General features: G+C 36.9%; 1 protein-coding gene across 1 annotated transcript in view; it reads left to right on the top strand.

Moving 5' to 3' along the window:
* Positions 1-24,567, top strand: part of LOC112047143 (transient receptor potential cation channel trpm) — a gene marked incomplete in the record, with an annotated part of 316,213 nt that overhangs the window by 194,882 nt on the left and 96,764 nt on the right. Inside the window, 2 exon segments of the mRNA XM_052887808.1 lie at positions 13,223-13,305; positions 23,896-24,052. Coding sequence (XP_052743768.1) covers positions 13,223-13,305; positions 23,896-24,052 — 240 coding nt within the window.

The raw sequence follows: 24,567 nt of genomic DNA, 5'->3' as shown, positions 1-24,567 counted from the left end.
CATGGACTTCCAAGCACAACGGTCTCGAACCGCCAGCAGCCTGCGGCTCTCTGCATTGATATTGATATCCTCGGTCCAACTAGTGGAGGGTCGACTCATCGTTATCGGCTCACTGTTGAGCTCGAGTCTCCTCTCAGAATGAGACGCTGGCCCAATGCGAATTGGCAGACTTCACACGCGGAGAATTAAGAAAATTATGCAGGTTTTCTCTCATGTTTTTCCTTGACCGTTTGTGACACGTGATATTTAATTTCTTGAAATGCACAAAACTGAAAAGTTGGAGGTGCATGTCCCGGATAGGATTCGAACCCACACCCTCCTGAATCGGAGGCAGAGGTCATAACCACTTGGCTAGCACGGCTATGAGTTTAGGATGATGATGATAAACTCTTTTACGATCACAATCGGATGCTACTGATCCTATCCTCGATCCACCTAATGAGGGGTCGACATACACTGCGCTTTCCAGTGCGGGGTCACCAATCCAGCACCTTGGGACATCAACGTCCACTCCATAGCAACAGCTTAACATGGTCTCCAAGACCCAAAGGGGTAACGCCAATTTTCCCACTTCAGGCTGAACATTGCTTAGGAGTGAGAAATACGCAATATCTCATAACTTGACCTAGGATTCGAACCCGCACTAGTAATCCGTAACTATATATATGGCTTACCTGGACCAACAATGCAGTTTCGCAAGGCAATTAAAAGTTTACACTAATAGCATTAAAGGGAAACCAATAAAGAAAATTGATGAAATCTTTTCAAAAATAATTAAAAGCTCACATCTGAACTATTATTAGTGAACTTTATATAACGTCGCTTGCAGAACTTTCTAGAGTCGCGCAATAACCTGTTCTAGCTCGAGGCGAATCACATGTCAAACAATTAATACACAACTAATTACAACTGCTATTAGTTAAGAAGTTTGAATGAAATTGCGACACTGAAACTTTTGCAAGTTACAAAGAAATAACAGGCCGGTTTCATTTGGAAAAGGCCACGGAAAAATGTTTGATATATATTTATACATATACCTATATCTATACTAACATTATCTATACTTATAATAAAACTGGTCAAATTCTATATATTTATTCGCAATTTGAGATTTTACACATACCATTTGTAACACCAAATTAACGATTGGTGTTACAAATGGTATCTGTTCGTGTTTTTTTTATTATTCGGGCATCATGCTGAAACTACTGAATGAATTCAAATGAAACTTAGCACGGTTTAAGACCATCATACGGAGAAGGTTATAGGATACTTTTTATTGCGAAAATAAAATAAGAAGGGTTGAAAGTTTGTATGAAAAATCCTTCATTTTTAGAGTGACAGTTTTAATTTTTTTTTTTATAATCATATAAAAATACGAAATATAATGTGATTCGAAAATTTTTAAAAATATAACCTTTTAAGTGGTGAACTAGGGCTTGAAAGTTTTCACATGGATTTCCATGCGGACGAAGTCGCGGGCGTGCGCTAGTGAAGATATTAAGTTTGTGAGGTTGTAGGAGGTAATCTACTGAACTGATTTTGAAAATTCTTTTACCAATAGAAAGTCACGTTATTTGCGAGTATATGTCTAAGCAAGCGCCAAAAAGTTTTAACGAACAAAAACTGTATCAATGCGTATTTCGTAATGAATAACTTAATTTTTGTTATTTTTCTTCTAGTTTAAATCTTTGTATATTGCTGTTTTTGAAACTTTCAGGTATTAAACAAAAGTTTTCGTTATAGTCTCAAGCACTTAACTTTGTTAACTGTTATTATCAAAATAATTATTATCATCGTTGAAGTTTCTTTAAGTAAAGTAATTAAGTCTAGAGCGTTCATTGATTAAAAGTTTTAAATGAAAGCTTTATTATTAAAGATCACCAACCATCTTAATGTTTATTAGAAAAAGTTTTAATGTAATTTTTCAGGTCTACCTTCTTTTAACCTTTAAACCTTGCTTCGGTTAACTAAAGCTCGTTAGACTCAAGTCATTTTGTTCACTCTACTTAAAAGAAGATATTTAATTTAGAAATAAAAGTTTTTTAGTTAGGTTTTTGAGATAATTGTACTATTTTTTCCGTACTTACAGAGAAAGATCTGGGTGAAATTAAGCAACAGTGAAAAAAACAGCTGGTTAGTAACAACTTTTAATAACCTTGTTATTGTTACAAGTGAGGAGGAGGGTAGAGTAACAAAAGTTGTTACTAACCAACGTTTGTTGTTTTTTTTTGCTGCTGATTAATTAATAGTTATACAACTTAACAGCCACAATGGCCTATAAATTGCGCGGTACATTATCTCGTTCTGACGCTCTGAAATTTTCATTTCCTTGTAACTCAGTTAGCTACCAGAATCAAGAATTTTCGTAAATAAAAAAGTTGAAAAGTCTCATCGAGATGAAGCTACTCACGAAAAATTAGGTTGTTGAAAAAAATATAAATCTCTTTTACTTTTTTATAATACCAAAGCATAAACCAACCAAGTCAGAAAAATGGTTAAACATTGCAAAAAATACTTGGTTAGCTATTTTACTTAATGAACAGGCTACTAATTACTTGAATTTCAAGAAGAATAATTCAACAATTCTCAGACACAGGGCAACGTCCAACCAAAACACTAAATAATGTTTTCTTGAAAAAAATTAACATATCTCTTTTACTTTTCAAAACTGGTTAATTAATTTACTTAATGAGCAGGCTACTAATTACTTGATTTTTAAGAAAAATAATTCAACAATTCTCAAACACAGGGCAACGTCCAACCAAAACACAAAAATAATGTTTTCTTGAGAAAAAATAAATATACATCTTTTACTGTTTCAAAACAAATCGTAAGCCAACTGCGGTGCAGAAATCACCAAGCATTGCAAAAATACTTGGCTAGTTTCTAGTTAATTTAATGAGCATGCTGCTAAATACTGGAATTTTAAAGAAAAATACCTGAACAATCCTATTTAATTCGAGTCGAGGCAAAAACGAATATCCATGTTTAAACAGGGCAACGTCCAACCGAAACACTAAATAATGTAAATCTGCACAGATGCTGAAAATCTCTGCATAAAATACAAAGAGATTTATATTTTATTTATTTTATGCTAAGGTTCAACACAGGTTGAATCGACGTGAAGGTATTTGTTTAGTAAATCCTAGATTTTCCATTGCGAATTGCAGTGATTTTTAAAGTTGAGACGTAAGGTAATTTGGAAAAGAATGAACTTGAAGTCAAAACTGTAGCGTTATTTTGGAACTACGTATGAATAATTTGACAGTGGCAATCTCAAATACTTCTCTATCTGTCTCTCTGTCTAACAAGATAGAAAGAAAGAGAGAGACGAGTATGAAAATCACACTGTCAAATTATAAAAACATTGTTGAATATATCAGTATTGGGCCTGTGGCCATGTAGCATTTCGATTTTCTTTCAATAATCGCAAACGCTTCGCGAATTAAAAAGTGTATGGGATGACATTCCTTATCGACAACTCAAGTGATTAAATTGTCGATTGGAGCTGCCATTCCCAAATTTTTTTTTAGTTTTCGAAGCGTTTGTAGAAAGAGAATCGACGCGCCACATGGCTAAAGTCCCTGGAATTCCTATTTGAGAATCGCAAACGAAATGTTACCTTTATATAGGTTTTCTACAAGATTTCTTTCAGAGAGTGCATACAGTTTTCGATATAGATATTGATTGTGCTGTCCTGTACTTCCCTCATATAGTTTTGGTTTTCGTGGTTTACTGTGATGATATAAGTTGTTATATTTAGGCCAATAAGAACGAAGCAGAATAAATTATTATTAATAATAATTTAAATCAGAATAAATTATTATTAATAACAATTTATTCGTAGCACACAGCCCGCTACGCTACGGCTGTAGATTGGCTACAAACATCGTAGCATTGCTACATGTTCTACGAGAATTCGTATACTACATTTTTTGTTACGTTTTTAATTCGAATAGGGTTTGGAATGTCCACTTATCTGAACCCCTTCAAGGCAGTACTGAATGAGTTATTTCTAAGCAAGCATAAAACCTTAACACCCCACCTTCATTTCTTTTTTGAAATAGAAGGATCATTGGTAGTGAACCACACACAGAATCTGCAAACTTTGCAGCACCATCGCACAAAATACAAGCAATAGAAATAGCAATTTTACTAAGAACACGTCCTTTTTTGTGAAACGTCCGAGTACCGTATTGAAAATTATATTAATATAAAGCAGAGGTTCCCAAACTTTTTTTTCTCATAAACCACTTTTTAATTTAACTGGTTCTTGAGCACCCCTGCTTAATTTCTATCCAAAACTCGTTAATAATTGCTTGATTACTTAGCTAATTAATTAATTGACTGTGTTGTGAGTGGACGACAAAATGTAAAATTGTCCAGGCAAAAAGTTATTTCAGTCAACTTTAATTTTTGATATTCTACTTACAGTACAAGAAAGCCATTATTTTTTAAAATTCACAATTATTTTATTTAAAAAACTCCGCAATGGGTTTGAAACCAGATAAGTTTTTCGGGGACCCCCGCTTACGAATCGTGATTTTTTATGTCACGTCAACGTAGACCCCACCGAGTCTTCCGTAGACCCCTGGGGTTCCACCTGGACCACTGTGGGAATCGTTGATATAAAGCTTCGGATTGCATTTTAAGCTTTCTACTAAGTACTTGCTGATAATTGCTTTCTGCTAAAGTAATATTTCTGCCAGCAGGAATATCTCAGTGAAACACTTTTTAACAAATTACGAGTTTTGAAAGTAGAGAGAATTTTATTTAAATACAGAAGTAGGTAATCTCATGCTGAATTAATTATGTGATAATTATACATCTTTATATTTCAGAATTTATAAATTATTTAAAAAAATCCCTGTTTTTTTTAAAAAAGTAATAAAAATAAAAAAATATTTGAAATATCCCAATTATAATAACAAAAATATTATGAGGAAGTTTGTAAGTTTGTTTGTTGCATTTAAAACAATTCACCATCTCAGTGTACACTTATAAATGTTTAACTTTCATCATAAATACATTCATATTATTATTTAATGTAATTGTAATAAGTATAGTCTACATATTTAAATGTAATTGAGCTAAGTAAGATAAGTGTGATCGTATCAGAAATGAAGAGGTCCGCAGAAGAACCAAAGTCACCGACATAGCTCAAAGAGTCGCGAAGCTGAAGTGACAATGGACGGGCCACATAGTTCGAAGAGCCGATGACGTTGGGGTCCCAAGGTGCTGGAATGGCGACCCCGCACTAGAGAGCGCAGTGTTGGTCGACCCCATCAGGTGGACTGACGACATCAAGCGAGTCGTAAGGATTCGCTGGATGCAGGCGGCTCAGGGTCGTGATGTTTGGAAGTTACAAAAGTCCTATGTCCTGCAGTTGACGTCCATCGGCTGACATGATGATGATGTTTATAGTACTGAAGTTGAAATAGTCATTATGAGGGTTCAAAAAGTGCTTTGAAATAATTTAGCTAGGTAATTTTTTTTTGTCACTATCTCACTATTTATATATTTGAACTTTATGTCTTTTCTATTCAACCTCTTATCATTTGTCGCCGATAGCTTTCTTAATATTGGTTAGTACAGATACGCAAGCAACCAATAAGGTTAAACCAATCGGTTACAAACAAAAGCTTTAGCTGCTTTTATATAAGATTTACAATGTAACTAAGTATTAATAAAGTTTGTATCGTAAATTCGGAATTAATACCTACTTCATACTTCATAGTTAGTGAAACGTTGTTTGACCATTCTCGATTGTATATTGCTTTGTTTGTTTTATAGGTCGTTTGGCTAGACGGGCCAAAGTTTCGCTAAGTTTAACTATAAACTTCGTAGAAGTCTAGAATAGCCCTCGCATGTGTTCTGGCTATAAATATATGATTAAGATTAAACCTATAATTTATTATTAAATATTAATTAATACTTTTTAATTAGAATAACTTCGTTGGTTGTTTTTTTTAAGAATATTTGCCATATCGTCCAAATATGACCAATATTACCATTCCCCTTCAACTATTCGGAAAATATTGACGGTTCTGGTATGCGCGGTGGATTTAAAAGACGTAGATCCGGGGTTCGATCCCCGGCTGGGCTGGGTGGGAGGCTTCAGCCGTGGCTAGTTACCGCCCTAAGGGCTAACCAAGCTATTTAGCGTTCCGATACGATGTCGTGTAGAAACCGAAAGGGGTGTGGATTTTCATCCTGACTAAACTAGCTAGCCCGCTTCCATCTTAGATTGCATTATCATTTACAATCAGATGAGATCGTAGTTGTAAAGAATAAACCAAAAACTATGTTAGGAGTGGAAGTATTTACGGAAAGGGAATTTATTTCTCTCTCAGCGTCGTGTTCCTCATTACTGAGGGTCGTGACCCCTATTCACGACGTGACGTCACGCCATGTGGCTCGGCTTTTCGCGAATTGTAGAGCTTCGTGTACTTTTGTATCGAGAGTGGTGCGGATTTGATCTGACCAACGTGATTTCACCATCATATAATATTAGAGATTCTTTAGATAGTTAACACATAATTTCACATTATTTCCAAACGTTACACACGTAAGTCAAAATAAACATTAACTTCGTATTTTAAATTAGAGTCAATCGTTAACTTAATTTTTCAGCAAGATAGATTAATAATAATTTAGCCGCCAACATGACATTTCATTTTTCTTTTCTTTTTTGTGTTGCCACTAAAATTTAAATGCTGTTTTATATACGTCCCCATTGTGTTGCTAACAAACGCATCGGGCTACGTCCTCGAGGTCTCTTGTTTTTTCTACTTATTTACTGATACTTTTTTTTTCCTGTAGGGGAGAAAATCCTCATGGACACCCGTGTGGGTAGTGCCGGACTCCTACCAGCTAAAAACCCCTCCTACCTTCAGAACGCTGGTGTACCTGCCATTCGGCCTACCACCAACGTCGCAGCCTTTTCTCACTTTCCGAGTATCTTTTCATCTTTCTCCTTTATTTTCATTATGCTTTCCAGAAAACTTCTTATTAGGTCCAAGTTCTCACTTGATTCCAACATTATATTAATTAAGTTTTCTACAGTGATTTCTCGTCCTAGCTCCTTTCTTACTTCATCTCTTTCTATTTTGAAACGTGGACAACAAAATATGGTATGTTCGGCGTCGTCGTTGGGGTCCATGCAGTACAAATGATACTCAAATCAAAGTGGTTTTTGCTGGTTACTTTTAAACATAAAAACGTTAAAATGTGCACTGAATTGCGACCCTTGGTTTTCCCGATCGGTTATAAAACGTTCCAGTTTATATTCCCTTCACAATAATTGTACATACGAGTATCTCACTCACAAGCCCTCTGGAGGGCAGGAATATGAAGGCTTTTATTATCCCAAAGAAAGAATTATGGTATCGTTAAGAGAGAATTTGTGTAGATACATTTGTTACAATTGCTTTGTATTATGCCAAAGACAGAGGTCCGTGGTTCGAATCCCTTGTCAGTAAAAATAAATTATCGATTCTTCTTTTGTGAAATTCTTAAGCTAGACCAATTTTGATTTCTTTTTGTTGGTATGAGAATAGGTTTATCATGATTCTTGGGTGTTGCTTTTATGTTTTGTGTCTTAGTATATAGTGTATTATCTATGTTTTGTGCTGTGGACGGCGTTTGAAATGACTTTTTGATCTATGGAAGTCACAGCTCTGATCTTATTCGCTGATTAAACATTTGCGTAGTAATCTCTTGACCAATTAGAACTTGTTTTTTACCTCACACCTATATCCTTTCCCCCCCGTCGCCGGGATATCATGGGGAGTTTCATCAACGAACTCGCCAAGCTATAGCAGACGCCTGTGACATCGTCCGCGTGGAAGTCAATATAAACTTTCAACCCCTATTTACCACTTTGTGGGTTGAATTTTAAAAATTCTTGAATAACGTTATATTTCTTATTTTCTAGGATTTATGAACAAATTTTAAACTAACTTTTAAATTTTTAGAGTTACAGTTTTTTAAACTGTAACTGTAAAAATGAAAGACTTTCCGTACAAACTTTCATCCCCTATTTTATTCCCTTGGGGGTAGAATAAATTAAAATCCTTTCTTAGCGTTGCCTTATGCCATCAGATGTCAGTCAGTCACCTTTGAGTTTTATATGTTTAGATAATAATGTGTTAATTATTGTGTTCTTAAGTTATAATACCGAAGTGGCAGAAAACCTACTCTTAAAGGTCACAAGCCCGATGGGGCCGCTTGTATGATCTGGCTGTGCCTGCCATTTTTAGTTAGTTCATTTGTTAGGTCATAATATTTATTCACTTTTATACTGTGGTCCTTCGGAATGTTAGTCTCCCACGGCACAGTAAGCTCTACAAGTACTATTTGTTTAGTTTGTTTGGACAAAAGGAAAATGTCTGGTCTAGATCTCGAAATAGCGACATCCGCTGGTGTATCCATTAATAAATTCCAATCAGGTGCAAAACCTAGGATTGAGTAAGGCTTAGGTACTAGATGATAAAGTTAATTTGTCTTTTATTTGTTGTCTATCCTTTTTGAGCTCTAGCTACTGAATAGCTGGATAATCGCGATTATAATATGTATATGTGAATGAGATGTATGTATGAGCGACTTACTACTTTTGCCAGGTCAGCTAGTGTATGTGTTATGTAAAGTTTCTCGGTAACACTCCGATTCGAGCAGAAGTTATAATGTTATATTTCTGTACGTCGCACCCCTTTTTGGGTCGCCAGTTATCGGTCAATAACGCTGCGTACTGGTTCTGCAATACCGCCACAGTTTAGTTATCATACAGATGTTTTATGATTGATTCGATTCGTATGTACTGTCAAGAAATTATAGTGGAACAAGTCTGTTCGCGCGCTAATTCATATTCGCGAACTGGTATACGGAGAGGACACAAGAGGGCGCTGTAACTCCCAACACGTCAAATAGAATACACGTCGACTTTCAACGCGAACAAAGAAAACGGACAATCTTTACAACGTGTACACCTTAAAACATTTATGAAGAATTAGTAAAAGTATTATATTTATTGTCATATTTAATGTTACGAATTTGTGGAAAACAAAATAAACCAGTTCAAGAAAAAAGTATAGTAATTTCTTATGTGCGAACGTACTAAGTCCGAGTTCAAAATAATATTTAATCGAATGAAAAGGTTACAGTATGAAAATCCTACTAATATTATAAACGCGAAATGTTGGATGTTTGAATGTTTGGATGTTTGTTACTCTTTAACGCCGCTACTACTAAAGCGATTTAGCTGAAATTTGGAATGGAAATAGATTTTAATCTGGATTAACACTTAGGTTACTTTTTATCCCGAAAAATCCCATGGTTTCCCGATATGCGAAAACTGATGATTTAGATGATATGAATGTTTGTTACTCTTTCACGCCTCAACTACTGAATCGAATTAGCTGAAATTTGGTATTAAGATATATTATAGCCTGGATTAACACATAGACTACTTTTTATCCCGGAAAAATCTATGGTTCCTGAGGGATTTGTGAAAAACTAAATTCCACGCGGACGAAGTCGCGGGCGTCCGCTAGTTGTCAATATTTGATGGTGATGGAAAACATCGTGAGGAAACCTGCATACCTAAGAATTTTCTTAATTCTCTAGGTGTATGAAGTCTGCCAATGCGCATTGGGCCCGCGTTGTGGAATGTTGCCCTAAGCCCTCTCATTCTGCAAGGAGACTTGTACTCAACAATGAGCTGAATATGAGTTGCTAATTGTAAAAATTTAACGCTTTATTTGTTGTTGTTAGTAATTGGATTAAAGTTATATAGTATAATATTTTCAATTGTCAAATTACGGGTAAATTCGCAAGATTAACGGATATAAGTCGTTAAGTAGAAAACTTATGTTATCCTAAATCTAAACTTGTTTGTTCATTTCAGAGAGTTTTGATACTTTGCCAAACCACTGAAAGTCATAATATCAATATAAATTATGTCTATAAATGAAGGTTCTCGATTTATTGGTCACAATAAATTCTTACTGTAGCCACTTTTATGTTTGCTAAACTGTGATTATAACTGTAGTAAATTATAAATGGGTTAACGGCTGCGAAATATTTTATAGAGAAAATAGCTTTATCGCACCGCGCAGAGAGCGGTAGCTATCGGGTATGTAAATATAGCTTTGGTACCTACACATACTTTATCTAATAGTGAAAAGTTATTTCAATACTTCTAAATATTATAAATTACTGCAAAGTAGGGCATCTTTGTCAAGAGAAATAGACAAAATGTCTACTAACTGCGGTGAAGTAGTCCCATCTCTTTCGTCCCAACTCCCAACTCACTAAAAGAGATATAGAGATATAGTATAGGCAAGTTCGTTGATGACACTTCCATGATATGCGGGCGACGGGGGAAACACTGCGTGGGTGTGAACCCTTTTTTGTAGCCTTACTACCTAACTAAACAACAACGAGGTTAAACGCGTTTAAACCGCAGAGGACATCTATTTTACATGTAATTTAAATTCTAGAATGGAAACACTAATGTAAACGTAAAATGGAACCTCCACAAACAGTTTGTAGCTATTTGTAACACAACAACGCCGTTATTGCCTCGCATCGGAAGCAAAAAGCTCAATAACGACGTATTTTGCAGTTACGACTTTATTCGGGATAATCTCTCCTCGCTGCTATCTGGCTCGCATTTTTGTAGACTAATGGGTTAAGGTTTTACATTAAATGTTATTTGATATACTAAATATACTAAAAAAAAAATTTAATATTATGTGTCTCAAAGGTGAAGGAAAAACATCGTGAGGAAACCTGCACACCAGAGAATTTCTTAATTCTCTGCGTGTGTGAAGTCTGCCAATCCGTATTGGGCCAGCGTGGTGGACTATTGGCCTAACCCCTTTCATTCTGAGAAGAGACTCGAGCTCAGCAGTGAGCCGTATATGGGTTGATAACGACGATACTAAAAAAGTATTATAAATGTTTATGTTATGGAAATTACGAACCCGACAACCCGCATTGGAGAAGCGAGGTGGGCATAAGATCAAAAACAAAACATGGTATGAAATTATTATGCCAGTATAGTAGGAAAAACAGCAGCTAGATCAGTGATAGAATCGTATATTGTGTAGAAAATAAATGATGCACTACTTATTAATAAAATATATCAGTTACAGGTATATTTTTGTATACTTTTATAACCTTAAACCTTAACCTTATCAGCCGATAGACGTCCACTGCTGGGTTTAGGCCTCTTGCATGGATCTCCAAGCACCACGATCTCGGGCCTCCAGCATTCAGCGGCTCCCTTGATATCCTCGGTCGACTTCCGGTGCGGGGTAGCCATTCCATCACCTTGGGACCCCAAATACTTATGTAACAGATTAAAAATCATAAACTAATTTGCATGAGACTTTTTTCTTTCTTCTAAGGAATTTTCAGGCTGGAGGTGCGAAGTTGGTGGTATTAACACCCAGTGCTTTGAAAAGCAAACAAATAGAACTGAGCCGAACTGAGAAATTTAGAATTATATACTAATTAAAATCTTTTTCCTACAAAATGAGTAATTATGAGTAAACATCGAAAATTGGATCAGAGGTACAAACCACAAAATATTATAGATGCGAAAGTTCGTTTGTAATATGTTTATTACTCCATGAAGCCACAACTACTGATCCGATTTGGCTGAAGTGGAAATAGATTATCCTGTATTAACACAAGAGTTACTTTTTATCCAGGATAAAACCATGGTTATAGTAGGTAAAGAGATAACAAACTTTTACTCAAATTGAAAGAATTGCATTGGTATTACATACATACATATCGATTTTTTTTAATTATGTAATTAAAGTTATAATAAACTACCACATGAAGCCACTGGAATGTCATTCAAAAAGTTCAAAGTGTTTATTAAACGCAAGCTTTAAGTCTTATTATAGTGTCAATGAGTATTTAAATGATAAAAAAGCTTGGTGTTAAACTGTATTATACGACTGTGTGCTTAGTTTTAAATAAGTTTGTAAAATGGTAATGATGATAAAAAAATGTGATAAAAATAGATAAACCTTGGCTGACTTTGTTGTGAGCTCTTCTCGGACCAAGGCGCGTTTGGAACCCTCGTAACTTTAATTTTAAGTTTTCGAATGATTATTATCACCATTATCTTAAGTTTCGTTTTCGAAAGAGCTTGTATTTTAAATATTAAAGTATTATGTAAAACGAAGCCAGTTTTACAATATATGAAGCAAATTCATACTGTATTTTTCTCGAAATTCAGTTGTATTAAAAAGGCAAATGTAGGCAAACTCCGCAAACAGGATGTCTTTATTTGTACCACGTTCGCTATAGCAGCGTTATTGTCTCATTACAAGTAAAAAGCTCAATAACAACGTATTTGGCAGTTACGACTTTGTTCGACGCAATTTCTCGCAAGTAATGAACAGACTACGTAATGTTTCCATTTAAACATTCCTATTAGAAGCGGTGAGACTTCGCTTGAGTGACGGAGGTCAGGGTTCTATCCCGGGCACGATTTTCTAACTATTTAGGATCCCGTAGTTAACAAAGAACCGGCTATACGAGTAATTTCGCCATGTCTGTCTGTCCATCCGTCCGTGGTTGCTCAGAGACTATTAGTACTAGAATGCTGTGGTTTATTGCATATGTATATAATTAAATTGCATCTAATGTTATATAGCCTTCTTTGATTAATGGCTACAGTAATTCGCAATTCGAAACAGTAGTTTGGGCGATTCGCCCAATAGACAGCACGAGTGCTACGATGACTAATTACGTGCAGTGGCATACAATAGGTACTTGTTCTACGACCATGATAAAATAATAGAATTAAAAAAACTTGATAAATAATATATATTTGGCATCAGGCATTGGCATCTTCGATTTTGTATCGGCGTGATTTTGTCTCATACAAGAAAGACTACATTTTGTAGCCAATGCCATGGGACTATTTAAAAATTTAAAAAAAACATTGTAGCACGGTTTACTCGTGTGTTAATGAACATTATCTAACGACTTGTAGCTTGTGATGTGGTTTGAGATTTTATATTGAGTAGATAGCAGTGGTATGCGCGGTGGATTTACAAGACGGAGATCCTGGGTTCGATCCCCGGCTGGGCCGATTGAGCTTTTCTTAATTGTTCCACGTCTGGCTAGTGGGAGGCTTCGGTCGTGGCTAGTTACAAAAAGAAAAAAATGTTAACAATACGTTTGTTTGTTGCAGAAAACAACCCGCAGTTGGATCGAGAGCACATTCCAGAAGCGAGAGTGCAAGTGCTTCGTGCCCAGTGCCAAGGACGAGCATGTGTGAGTACACCTTTATATTATACTAGCTGACGCCGCGCGATTCCACCCGCGTGCATCCCTTTTCGCGTCGGAAAACGGGGATAATATATAGCCTATAGCCTTCCTCGATAAATGGGCTATTTAACACTGAAAGAATTTTTCAGATTGGACCACTAGTTCATGAGATTAGCGCGTTCAATCAAACAAACTCTTCAGTTTTATATAATAGTATAGAGTATAGACTAGTGACCCGCCCCAGCTACGCACAGGTGATATGTAGGTACTAATATTATGATTAGTTATTCATCATCATCATTATTATCATCATTAGGTATATCAACGATGGACGTCCACTGTAGGGACTTTCAAACATCACGATACTGAGCCGCCTGCATCCAGAGAATCCCTGCGACTCGCTTAATGTCGTCAGTTATTAAAAGTTTATAAATATCACGTGTCTCAAACGGTGAAGGAAAAACATCATGAGGAAATCTGCACACCTGAGAATTTTCTTAATTATCTACGTGTTCGAAATCTGTCTATCTGCTTTGGGTCAGCGTGGTGGACAGTAGCCTTACCGCTATCATTCTGAGAGGAGACTCGTGCTCAACTATGAGCTGTATACGAGTTGTTAATGATGTTGATGTCTTGGCCTCTAACACTTTTCTCCATTCATTTCTATGCAGGTCCTCATTAAATCAATCTAGCCATCCTTTTGAGGTCTTCCTTTTAACCTTTTTACCTGTAGTCTCCATTTTGTCATCACTTCAGGCCCTCTAGTATTTGGCATCCTCTCTACGTGTCCTACCCACTGAAGACGTTGGGGCTTTACAATCTCGCACTATTGTTTCGTCTTTTACTAGGTTTTCCAATTCGTGGTTCATTCTATGGCGATAGTTTCCTTCTGAACTTTTTAGTGGCCCAAATATTTTGCGGAGCACTTTCCTGTCAAACACTGATAATTTATTTTCTTCTGCAACGCTGCAAGCTCTATCTGCCTATTAATCTTAAATCTGTGGTATCAGCATAATATTCAAACTTCTAGCTGTACATAATTCCGTCAAGTATGAGAGCATCGTTAGTAACTTGTCACAGAGCGGTGTAGTTGGCAACTATCTTAATTTGCAACACTTACATTAAATCATAGTTTCCGTTCGCGACTTAGGCAACTTTGGCGCGGGAAGTTCTTACAAAGTTTATAGTAGCGATACCTACAAATACGATACTTTACTAACTTAACTGTCTTACATCTATCCCTTATAAAACTAACTATATCTACTAGTACTATAATAAAATAATAAAAGACGAATAAGTGAAAAAAAAAATAACACTTCATAAAAAAATAAATGGTATTGAAATGAAAGCAGTGTTTAGCAAAATGAAATATTTACTTTTTACAGACTTTTTTTATTATTATTCTTTATAAGATATCCCTTGATTACAATCTCACCTGATGGTGAGTGATGCAATCTGAGATGAAAGCGGGCTAACTTGTTAGGAGGAGGATGAAAATCCAGACCCCTTTCGATTTCTACGCTTGGCGGTACGTCTTTGCCGGTAGAGTTACAAGCCACGGCCGAGGCCTCCCATCAGCCAAACCTAAACCATTAAAGAAACGTCAATCAGCTCAACCGGGGATCGAACCCAGGACCTCCGTCTTTTAAATTCACCGCGCACTGCACCACAGAGGCGGTCAAAAATTATAACCGAATAAAGACATCATACAATAAAAAGCGAAATATAACTATGTCCTTTCTACTGATTTGTTTGAAGGAGGTGCCAAGGCAAAGAGAATTTTTAAATTTTGGTTTGTTTTTGCTGTGAAGCCACAATGTATTCCATAGATCCAGGTCTCAAACCCTGGAGCCCATGGTCCGAAACCACAAAAACTAACTAATGAAGCAGTAAGGCAAGGAAATGGATCCATAGATGATGACCAGAATAAATTAAACAAAGAAGAGTATGGAAGTCTCATATTATATTATCATCAAATATTCTTAAAGTATTTCTGTTTCCACTTCTTTGTTCTTTCGTATTTGGTTTCCTTGTCGTATTCTGAAATATATTTAGAAGCATCAAGGTAAAAAGATAAAACACACAATAGATGATTAAATTTGAAGCAAGTTATATAACTATTCAACCTATAATATTTATTACTAGCTAACACCCCGCGTATTCACCTGCATAGTTATCCTTTCCCGTGAAAATACGGGAATAAAATAGCCAATGACACACACAATTAACGTGGCCTTCTAGTGGTAAAAGAATTTTGAAAATCGGTTCAGTAGATCCAGAGATTACTTAAGACAAACTTAGAGTTTGGCTAATGGAAGTAGATACTGAAATCGCCCGCCAAATTTAAAAACATTGGAGTTAATTTTCAAAATTATAGTGCAAATATTGGAATAACTGCGTTTAATGCTTATAGTATAGAAAGTAATGTATTCACAAACAAAAAAATAATTTAAACAAATTATGAAAACGCATGATTTTTAATTTGTTTAAATATTTTTTTTAATTTGGCGGGTGATTTCAGTCTCTACTTTCATTAGCCGAACTCTACATCTTTTTAATATCAGTAGTTATAGATTGGTATTGGAACGAAGTTCCCTAAAGGGCTAGACGGAAAAAATTAAGACCAAAAATTGTAACGACACTTTTAGTTGTAGGCCGTGCGGCGTGCGCACGTTTCTCTGTCTGTCTCTCTTCAGTTACTTTCTACTAGTTGTTACTAACCGGATTTTTTTACTGTTACTTAAATAATAGTTTAACAGCCACAATGTCCTACAAATGCGGATCTCATTCCAACGCTCCGAATTTTTCATTTCCTGGTAACTCAGTTAGCTACCAGAATCATGAATTTTCGTAAATCCCTCGCCGTCCACACCTCTTGTTGTGTGATTCTATATGGGTTACTTGGGATAGGCGGGGAGAGTGACTTGAGTGGAAAAGGGGAATATTTGTTAACAGTCAAAGGTACCTTTAATCCTACACACGTCGTTCACAAGTGCGTGACTTCACTCATTCTCTGCCATTCTAGGATCTTATTTTGGTTACAGTATGACTTGTTAATTAAGTTGTCCTAACAAATGTTGTGAATCATAACCTTTGTTCGACATTAGTTTTCTTAATTTTGTAATCACTTCTGAGTCTGCTAAAAATCTATACAAACGTGTAGATGGTTTATTGAAAGTGAACTTACAACTGCCCTCTTAATAGGTCTGAGGGTATCAGAGTACATTTGCCAGAATAGAGTCACGTGGTTCGGTGTCAGCTGACGGCTGTTCAATTTGCAGCTGAGGCACCACGTATCGTTCGGCGATCGGCACACAATACCTATGAAAAATATTCATTGGTTTTATTTTTAACCGATTTCAAAAAAGGAGGAGGTTCTCAATTCGAATCTTTGTATGGTATTACACATCGTCGGGTTAGCACCGCCTTTCAATTGATCAGCAGGTAATCAACAGCAAAGCAGTGGGAACATATTATGATGTTATTTAACGAAGTCGGTTGATTTATTTTTATTTATTTACTTTTAAGAATATTTGCCCTTTTCAATATGACTAATATTCCCATTCCACTACAATTAGTAGGAAAAGACTGAATTAGGAACTTGTGTGTGTGTGTATTAGAAACTTATGAGTGGGTACGAAAATCGTGGGTACGAGGATCGAACCCACCACCTCGCGATGAAGAATGCGGCCCCTCTACCACTGAGCTTCTGAGGCTTGTTGAGTATTTGTTTCTATGATAAACAGACAGACAGACGAAATTTTTGAAAAGCTCGATTGTGTTTTAGTGTCCAGTAAATAATTAAAACCACTAAAGACACTACGGTTTTTTAAATAACTGACAGACACTATAATTTTATTTATAGACGTTGATAATGATTTATATTACCTATCATAAAATAATAATAGCCTAGATAGCCCAGTAGATATATATTATCGGCCTTCGATTCGTAAGGCGTAGATTCGAATCCAGTCCGAGGCATGCACCACTAACTTTTCAGCTATGTGCATTTTAAGAATTTAAATATCACGTGTCTCAAATGGTGAAGGAAAAACATCGCGAGGAAACCTGCATACCTGAGAATTTTCTTCATTCTCTACGTGTGTAAAGTCTGCCAATCCACACTGGACCAGCGTGGTAAACTATTAGCCTAACCCCTCTCATTCTGACAGGAAACTTGTACTCAAAAGTGAGCCGAATATGGGTGATATGATGATGATGAAAATAATTGGACTTACAATAACCGTAGAATATAAATGAAAGAAAAATAATTAAATATTATTTTTTACAATTTTCGCAAGCATTCTCGGACGGTCGCCATTGTTATGATAGAGTGTAAAAGCGAAGTGAATTATGAAAGCGCGGCCGCCCCTTTGTGCTCGCTCCAAATTTATTGACCCTTAAACCTTTCTACGGAGACCGCGTGGAATAGCATCATTTACATCAAAATTCTTTGGTTCTTTTTAAATGTTTCTAATTCGTACAGCAAAAATTTGGAATGCCCTTCCGGCGTTTGTGTTTCCTGACACATATAATTTGGACACCTTCAAAGCTAGAGTGAATAGGCATCTTCTAGGTAAGCGCGCTCCAACTTAGACCGCATTAATGCTTACCATCAGGCTTAATTGTAGTCAAGCGCTGGCCTATATTGCATATAAAAAAAAAACACTTTACACGTGATAACGTTTCTCGCGATTTATCGCGTTTTTAATCCCCCACCTAATAATAATAAAGTAACGGTGAAGGAAATCATCGTGAGGAAATCTGCATACCAGAGAATTTTCTTAATTCTCTGCGTGTGTGAAGTCTGCCAATCCGCATTGGGCCAGCGTGGTGGACTAAGGCCTAATCCCTCTCATTGTGAGAGGAGACTCGAGCTCAGCAGTTAGCCGAATATGGGTTGATAACAACAATCCCCCACCTTAGACGAATTATACAGGGTGCTGGGGAGTATTTCCCATAACCACAGAAAACATAATAACTTCAAAGTGTTGACGTGTCCTCTTATAGGAGCCGAACTGCTCTAATATTTTTTAACTAAAAAATAAAAACTTCTTATCAATACTAATATTATAAAGCTGAAGAGTTTGTTTGTTTGTTTGTTTGATTGAATGCACTAATCTCGGGAACTACTGGTCCGATTTCAAAAATTCTTTCAGTGTTCGATAGCCCATTTATCGAGGAAGGTATAGGCTATATATTATCTCCGTATTCCTACGGGAACGGGAACCACGCGAGTGAAACCGCCCGGGATCAGCTAGTGTTTTCATATTTACAAGGTAATTCAAATAATTCCGACTATCCTTTATCTATCCTTGCATTGCATTTTAAAGTATTAAAGTTTGGCTACATCATTCTTTTAAGGACGCGAATAAGAAACACATCTTAAGATCTATTTACAAAAGAAATATTATTCACTCCTAAAATATTAGTTTTAGAACACATGTTCTTTGAACATTTTCAATTATTAATAAATATTATAAATAATCGGTAAAGAATGTAACCCCAGAGTTATAGGGAATGCACCCTGTATAGGGACCTGATTCTATAAAATCGATGTTTCATTGTTGTAATCACTTTAGTCGTGTAAAGACCTTCCTAAAAATGCTAGCTCAGCTAAGCTAAGCTCTTTACACGATGAAAACGATCACAACAATGAAACATCGATTTTAGAGAAACAGTTTTTATAAACACATTAGATCGTTAATCTTATACTTTTTCAGCTGTTCAGCCTATTCACTATTTTGGTCTTTATTATCAATTTTTTAAAATGAACACCAAATCAATTGATAAATGTCATACTCGTATATCCTCTGTATGATATCCACCAGTAAGCACCGGATGACATTTGTTACATAGAATCTCAATTTCGTCTATGTCAACTAGCATACGTCAAAGATTAATTAGCCTGCTGGTAAATAAAATTCCCTGTAAAGCGAATGCATCGTAGTTATTTACATCAAAGCATTGTTCTGATGTCCCTTAAGACCCTTTATTGCAGCGGAACAATAAGTTGCTGCTCGGAGTTCCTTGTTAGAGAGCTTAAAGAGGGGGAGGATTGGAAAAGACCCCTCTTATACTTTGCATTATGATATAAATACGTGGGTATATCTTGAAGACTTTTATATGAGCTTTTTTATAATGGTTTACTGACAAAGCCCATGGTCTGCCTCGATGGTTGGTATTGGTGATGGCCGCTTCTTCTCTACCCCTACCCCTACCCTTCCCTACTCCCGCCCTACCCCTAACCTACCCCTTAGTTACTTTGACATAGCTGATATTCTTTTGAAAACTTAGTGCAGCTTACCTATCAATACGCAAACTTGTAGTTTATCGACGAGTTCCCTCATTAACTCCTCCCTGTCCCTATTTACGGGATAATGTTGCTGTGAAAGATCAAATTCTTATATAAAAATTTGAGGAAAGGTAGTAAATAATTCTGTCAAATATACTGAGCTTTTCTTTATGCCTAGAAATAATAATTAGTCGAAATTGTCAGTCTGGACTTGGGGTACACTCTGTGCCTTGGACAGCACGATCGATCATGGCATAATATCATTAACATCTTTTAGGTTATGGAAAACGCATGCTAATCCGCCTTCGAGCAGTGTGGTGTCTTTGCTCCATATAGGGGACACGGACCACTTTTATAAAGAGGGAGGTCTGGACCTAGTAGGCCGATAAGGCTGATACTGATGATATCTCTAGTATGGCTGAAAGGATTTTGATAAAATCATCATTATCATCATATCAGCCGTTGGACGTCCACCGCAGGACATAGCCCTTTTGTAGGGACTTTCTAACATCACGATCCTGAGTCGCTGCGTCCAGCGAATCTCTCCAACTCGCTTGAAGTCATCATTCTACCTGGTGAGGGGTCCAACACTGCGCTTTCTGGTATGGTGTTGCCATTTCAACATCTCGGGAACCCGACTTCCAATGGCTCTTAAAACTATGTGCCCCACCCATTGCCACTTCAGCTTCGCGACTTTTTGAGCTATGCCCGCGACTTTGGTTCTTCTACAGATCTCCTCAATTCTGATTCGGTCATGTAGAGACACTCCGAGCCTAGCTCTTTACATCGCCCGCTGTGTGACTCTGAGCCTGAGAATTTGGTAGACATATATTATAATCCAGAACAGCTCATAGTCTTCTTTGTGCTGTTCTAGACGGATTCTTACGGATTCTAAGTGGGTAAAACCGTGAAGCACAGCTAATATTATACAGAGACTTACAATCAAATAGTCAACGATAAAGATCGTTGGCACATCCTGGATCCACATCGTTAATTTTCGTAGAGTGTCGTATATCATTTCTGGAGTAATCTGTAAGAACATAATATTTTTTTGTACAACTAGTCGAAGCCAAAGAAAAGAAAGAATTAATGCTCAAATAACTAAACGCGTAATTGGACGGCCTCCGTGGTGCAGTGGTATGCGCGGTGTTTACCATTTGAAGGTCCTAGGTTCGATCCCCGGCTGGGCCGATTGAGATTTTCTTATTTGATACAGGTCTGACTGGTGGCAGGCTTCGGCCGTGGCTAGTTACCTCTACCGGCAAAGACGTCCTGCCAAGCGATTTAGCGTTCCGGTACGAAAGGGTGTGGTTTTTCATTCTCCTCCAAACAATTAGCCCGCTGCCATCTTTACATCATCACTTACCATCACGTGAGATTGTAGTAGGGCTAACTTGTAAAAGGATGAAAAAAAAAATATGCTGGGAGTGCGCTGGAGTGTTGAGCTCTGTTGGAGCTCTGTTAAGTACTTTTATCATAACGCGCGACTAACACTTTCCCGAATGAAGCCGCTTCGATTAGTTATTCCTAAGGTTCTTACCTCGCTATATTTTTCGGTTTGAAATTCTTTTTTCTCACACGGTGCGGAGTTTGATTTGATGTAGAGAGGTGACAGCATATTACTACGGGACCCAACTTGGATGGACTCTGTAGTAATGATGCAGTAAATTACACAGAATAGAACAGTAATTTCTTTCAAAATATTTTTAGTTTTAAAGAAGTCTTGTTTTTCTTGTCTTCTTTTCTTCTTTGTCTTTTAAAGGATTATCAATAGAATTAAGGTATAAGGTATAGTCAAACGGGAAAGGATCGAACCTAATACTTCTAAATCACGATGATGACAGCTCTTTCCTTATCAACCCATATTCGGTTCACTGCTGAGCTCGAGTCTTCCATATAAATTCTAAATTCGCATTTAAAAAACTGCTAAAGAGATTTCTACTTGAAAAGCAGATTGAATTCCAACATCATGTGGCGGAGTTTTCTTTCTTATAGGTTAATAACTGTATAAGAATTGCGTAAATTTGTAAATACCTTTGTATATATGATATAATTTTATTTTTAATTTTTTTTGTTCTCACGTTGTTATTTTTTAGTATAGTATTTTATTGTTTTTCCCTTTTAGTTAATTGCAATGTATTATTTTAAGTTTAAGTTATTATTATTGTTTATTTTAGTTAATAAGGTAGTTGTGTGCTGTGTTTGTGGCGGCATCTGGTCAACGGTTCCAACTGAAAACCAGCGCTGCATGCTCTTTTTATTTAAAGAGTATGTAGCATTACGCTGAGTTGGATCCCTTTACTGGGTTGTGCCACACATCGCAGGATATTGTTAAAGAACAAATTGTGTTGTGTGGCATAATTCACTAATAAAGCTTTTTTCTTTCTTTCTTTCTATCAGAATAAGAGGGGTTAGGCCAATAGTCCACCACGCTGGCCCAATGCGGATTGGCAGATTTCACACACGCAGAGAATTAAGATTCTCTGGTATCCGGGTTTCCTCGCGATGTTTGCCTTCACGTGACATTTAATTTCTTAAAATGCTGTGTAAAAGGCCTTTTATAGGGACTTCCAAATATCACCGCCGTCGTCTTGATCCAGCAAAATCCCATTCAAAGTTAAATAAAAAAAATCTAACCTGATCTCATAATTTTTTTTCGCGAACGCTTAGTTATTCGTATACGTCTAGTTAAGTTCTTGCGTTTGTAATAATTCCTAACTATTTGCCTGCAGCTCTCACAGTACCGCAGTTTCAATTCACTCTCGAATCTGGTAAAAATATATTTTACGGTAAATCTCTAGTGCAAAAAATTAAAACAACATAATATTCACATGCGAAAAATCTTTAATATCACCATCGTAGACGCAATATATTTAAATATTTTTACAAAAGAGTTAAAATAAACAACCAGAAAAACATACTCGCACGTGTAAATTAAAACAATATATTTGCCCGAAAAAATTGTCTTTATTTTTATGATAATACTGATTGATTTCAATATGATAGGGTCTTGTTTTGGTAAAATTAGTACCTCCGTCTACAGCATTTATGTCCGCAGTGATTGCAAATGGAGGCGATGGATCCATCCGACGATACTTCTGTGCTTATCGTCGTTAGTGAACCATCTCTCGCTCTTTGTATTGGTATCCTACGGCTGTGTGTAGTCTGAAGAACGTGGCGTCTCCTCGGCACTCGCTTTCGCCTCTCTACACGTCCTGTTATGGTCTTTTTTGTTGACCTTCTCTTTCTCGTTTGGCCTTTCGCGGCCTTCATTGGGCCTCCGTGAGACATCATTAGCTTTGTTTCGTTGTTATTCGTGTCACCCACCTCGCTGTCTACTGAACTGTATGTGTAGTAACTGTACGTATCGTGATCCATGTCATCCTCGTCGTCTCCTCGTTCATGATCGTCCTTGTCTCGATCTTCCTTTTTCTCGCGATCATCTCTTTTGTCTACATTCACTGCAGAGTCTCTTTTGTCTCTGTGTATCGAAGATTCGCTCTCTCTTCGGAGAGTTTTACTAGTTGTCGGTTGTTCTGTGTTGCCCATCTCAGCATCGTCCATTCCGAGTTTATGTATTAAATAACTGAAAATTTTGAATCGTTTCAAATTTTATGGATCACTAAAAGATTTTTGCTTATATAAATGTAAATATAACTTGAAATGCATTTAATTATTAAGAATTTGGAAAAAATATCAAAGAAATCACTTTCGATGACATACCTATCAAGCAAAACATTAAAAATATTTTGAAATTTCCTAAAAATGGAATGCCAAATGATTTTGCTTGTAATTTTTTTTTGACATTTGTCTTCATTAGATATTTTAGGAAGGTTACATACATATACCAAGCAGGATGAAAACACAGACTTACTTCTTTTACATTTTTGAAATAATCCTTTATAAAAATCTTTTACGATGCGAGCAACGACTTATACTGTACCTGACGAGCAGTGTAGGCCCAGTGAATATGACCTCTGCCTTCAGTTTGGAGAGCGTAGGTTCAAATCTGGTCTAGAGCATGCACCCCAAACTTTTCATTACGTTCATTTTAAGAAATTAAATACCACGTGTCTTAAACAGTGAAGGCAAATCGTAAGAAAACCTGTATAATTGAGGAATCTCTTAATTTTATACGTGTGTGAAGTCTGCAAATCCGCATTGAGGCAACTTGGTGTACTGTAAGCCTTACATTCTGATAGAATACTCGTGATCAACAGTAAGCTGAGTGTGGTTTGTTAATGATGTGCATTACGTTGCTTTTAAATTGAGTTGATAATGATCCCGCTGATTGTCAACAGATGCTGGTGCGGTCTCAGCCGGACGGCTCATGGCAGCAGTATCCCGACAGCGCCGCCGGGTGAGGCGTGGCTGCCCACCCGTCACACCCAGTCCGCTCCCACCGACGCCTACGGCACCGTCGAGTTCCAGGGTGGACCGCATCCGACCAAAGCACAGGTAATGATTGTCAGTAGATGGTGATGCGATCTTGGTAGAACAGCAGGTAGCACCAATATCCCGACAGCGCCGCCGGGTGAGGTGGACCAAAGCACAGGTCATCAATAATAAGATGAGCAAATACTTGTGCACTCTCAGCCGGATGACTCATGGCAGCAGTATCCCGAGAGTGCCAAAGTTTAGGTGTCAGAATTCTATGACATTAACACTTCTTTCTTTTCGGACACCAATTTCATATTTTCCCACAGTTTTCCTAACGTGGTCAGCGACTGTCGTACTTGCAACTTTGGCATTCCACCAACGATCATCTTTACGGCTAGATATTTTGTTCAGACCGGTTCAAGAACCGTTTGAGACACGTTTTTTTTCTTGTAAACAAGTGCTTATCTGCAATAGTAAGCGAGATGCAGCCTATAGTGGAACGCGCTTGCCTAGAAGACTTGAAGATACCCATATTGTAGGTAGTGGGAAAACGGAAGCTGGGAGAGCAAGTGATATTTAATTTCTTAAAATGC

This window comes from Bicyclus anynana, chromosome 20 (genome assembly GCF_947172395.1).
Source record: "Bicyclus anynana chromosome 20, ilBicAnyn1.1, whole genome shotgun sequence".
NCBI lineage: Eukaryota > Metazoa > Arthropoda > Insecta > Lepidoptera > Nymphalidae > Bicyclus > Bicyclus anynana.
This window is presented reverse-complemented; position numbering and strand designations above follow the sequence as displayed.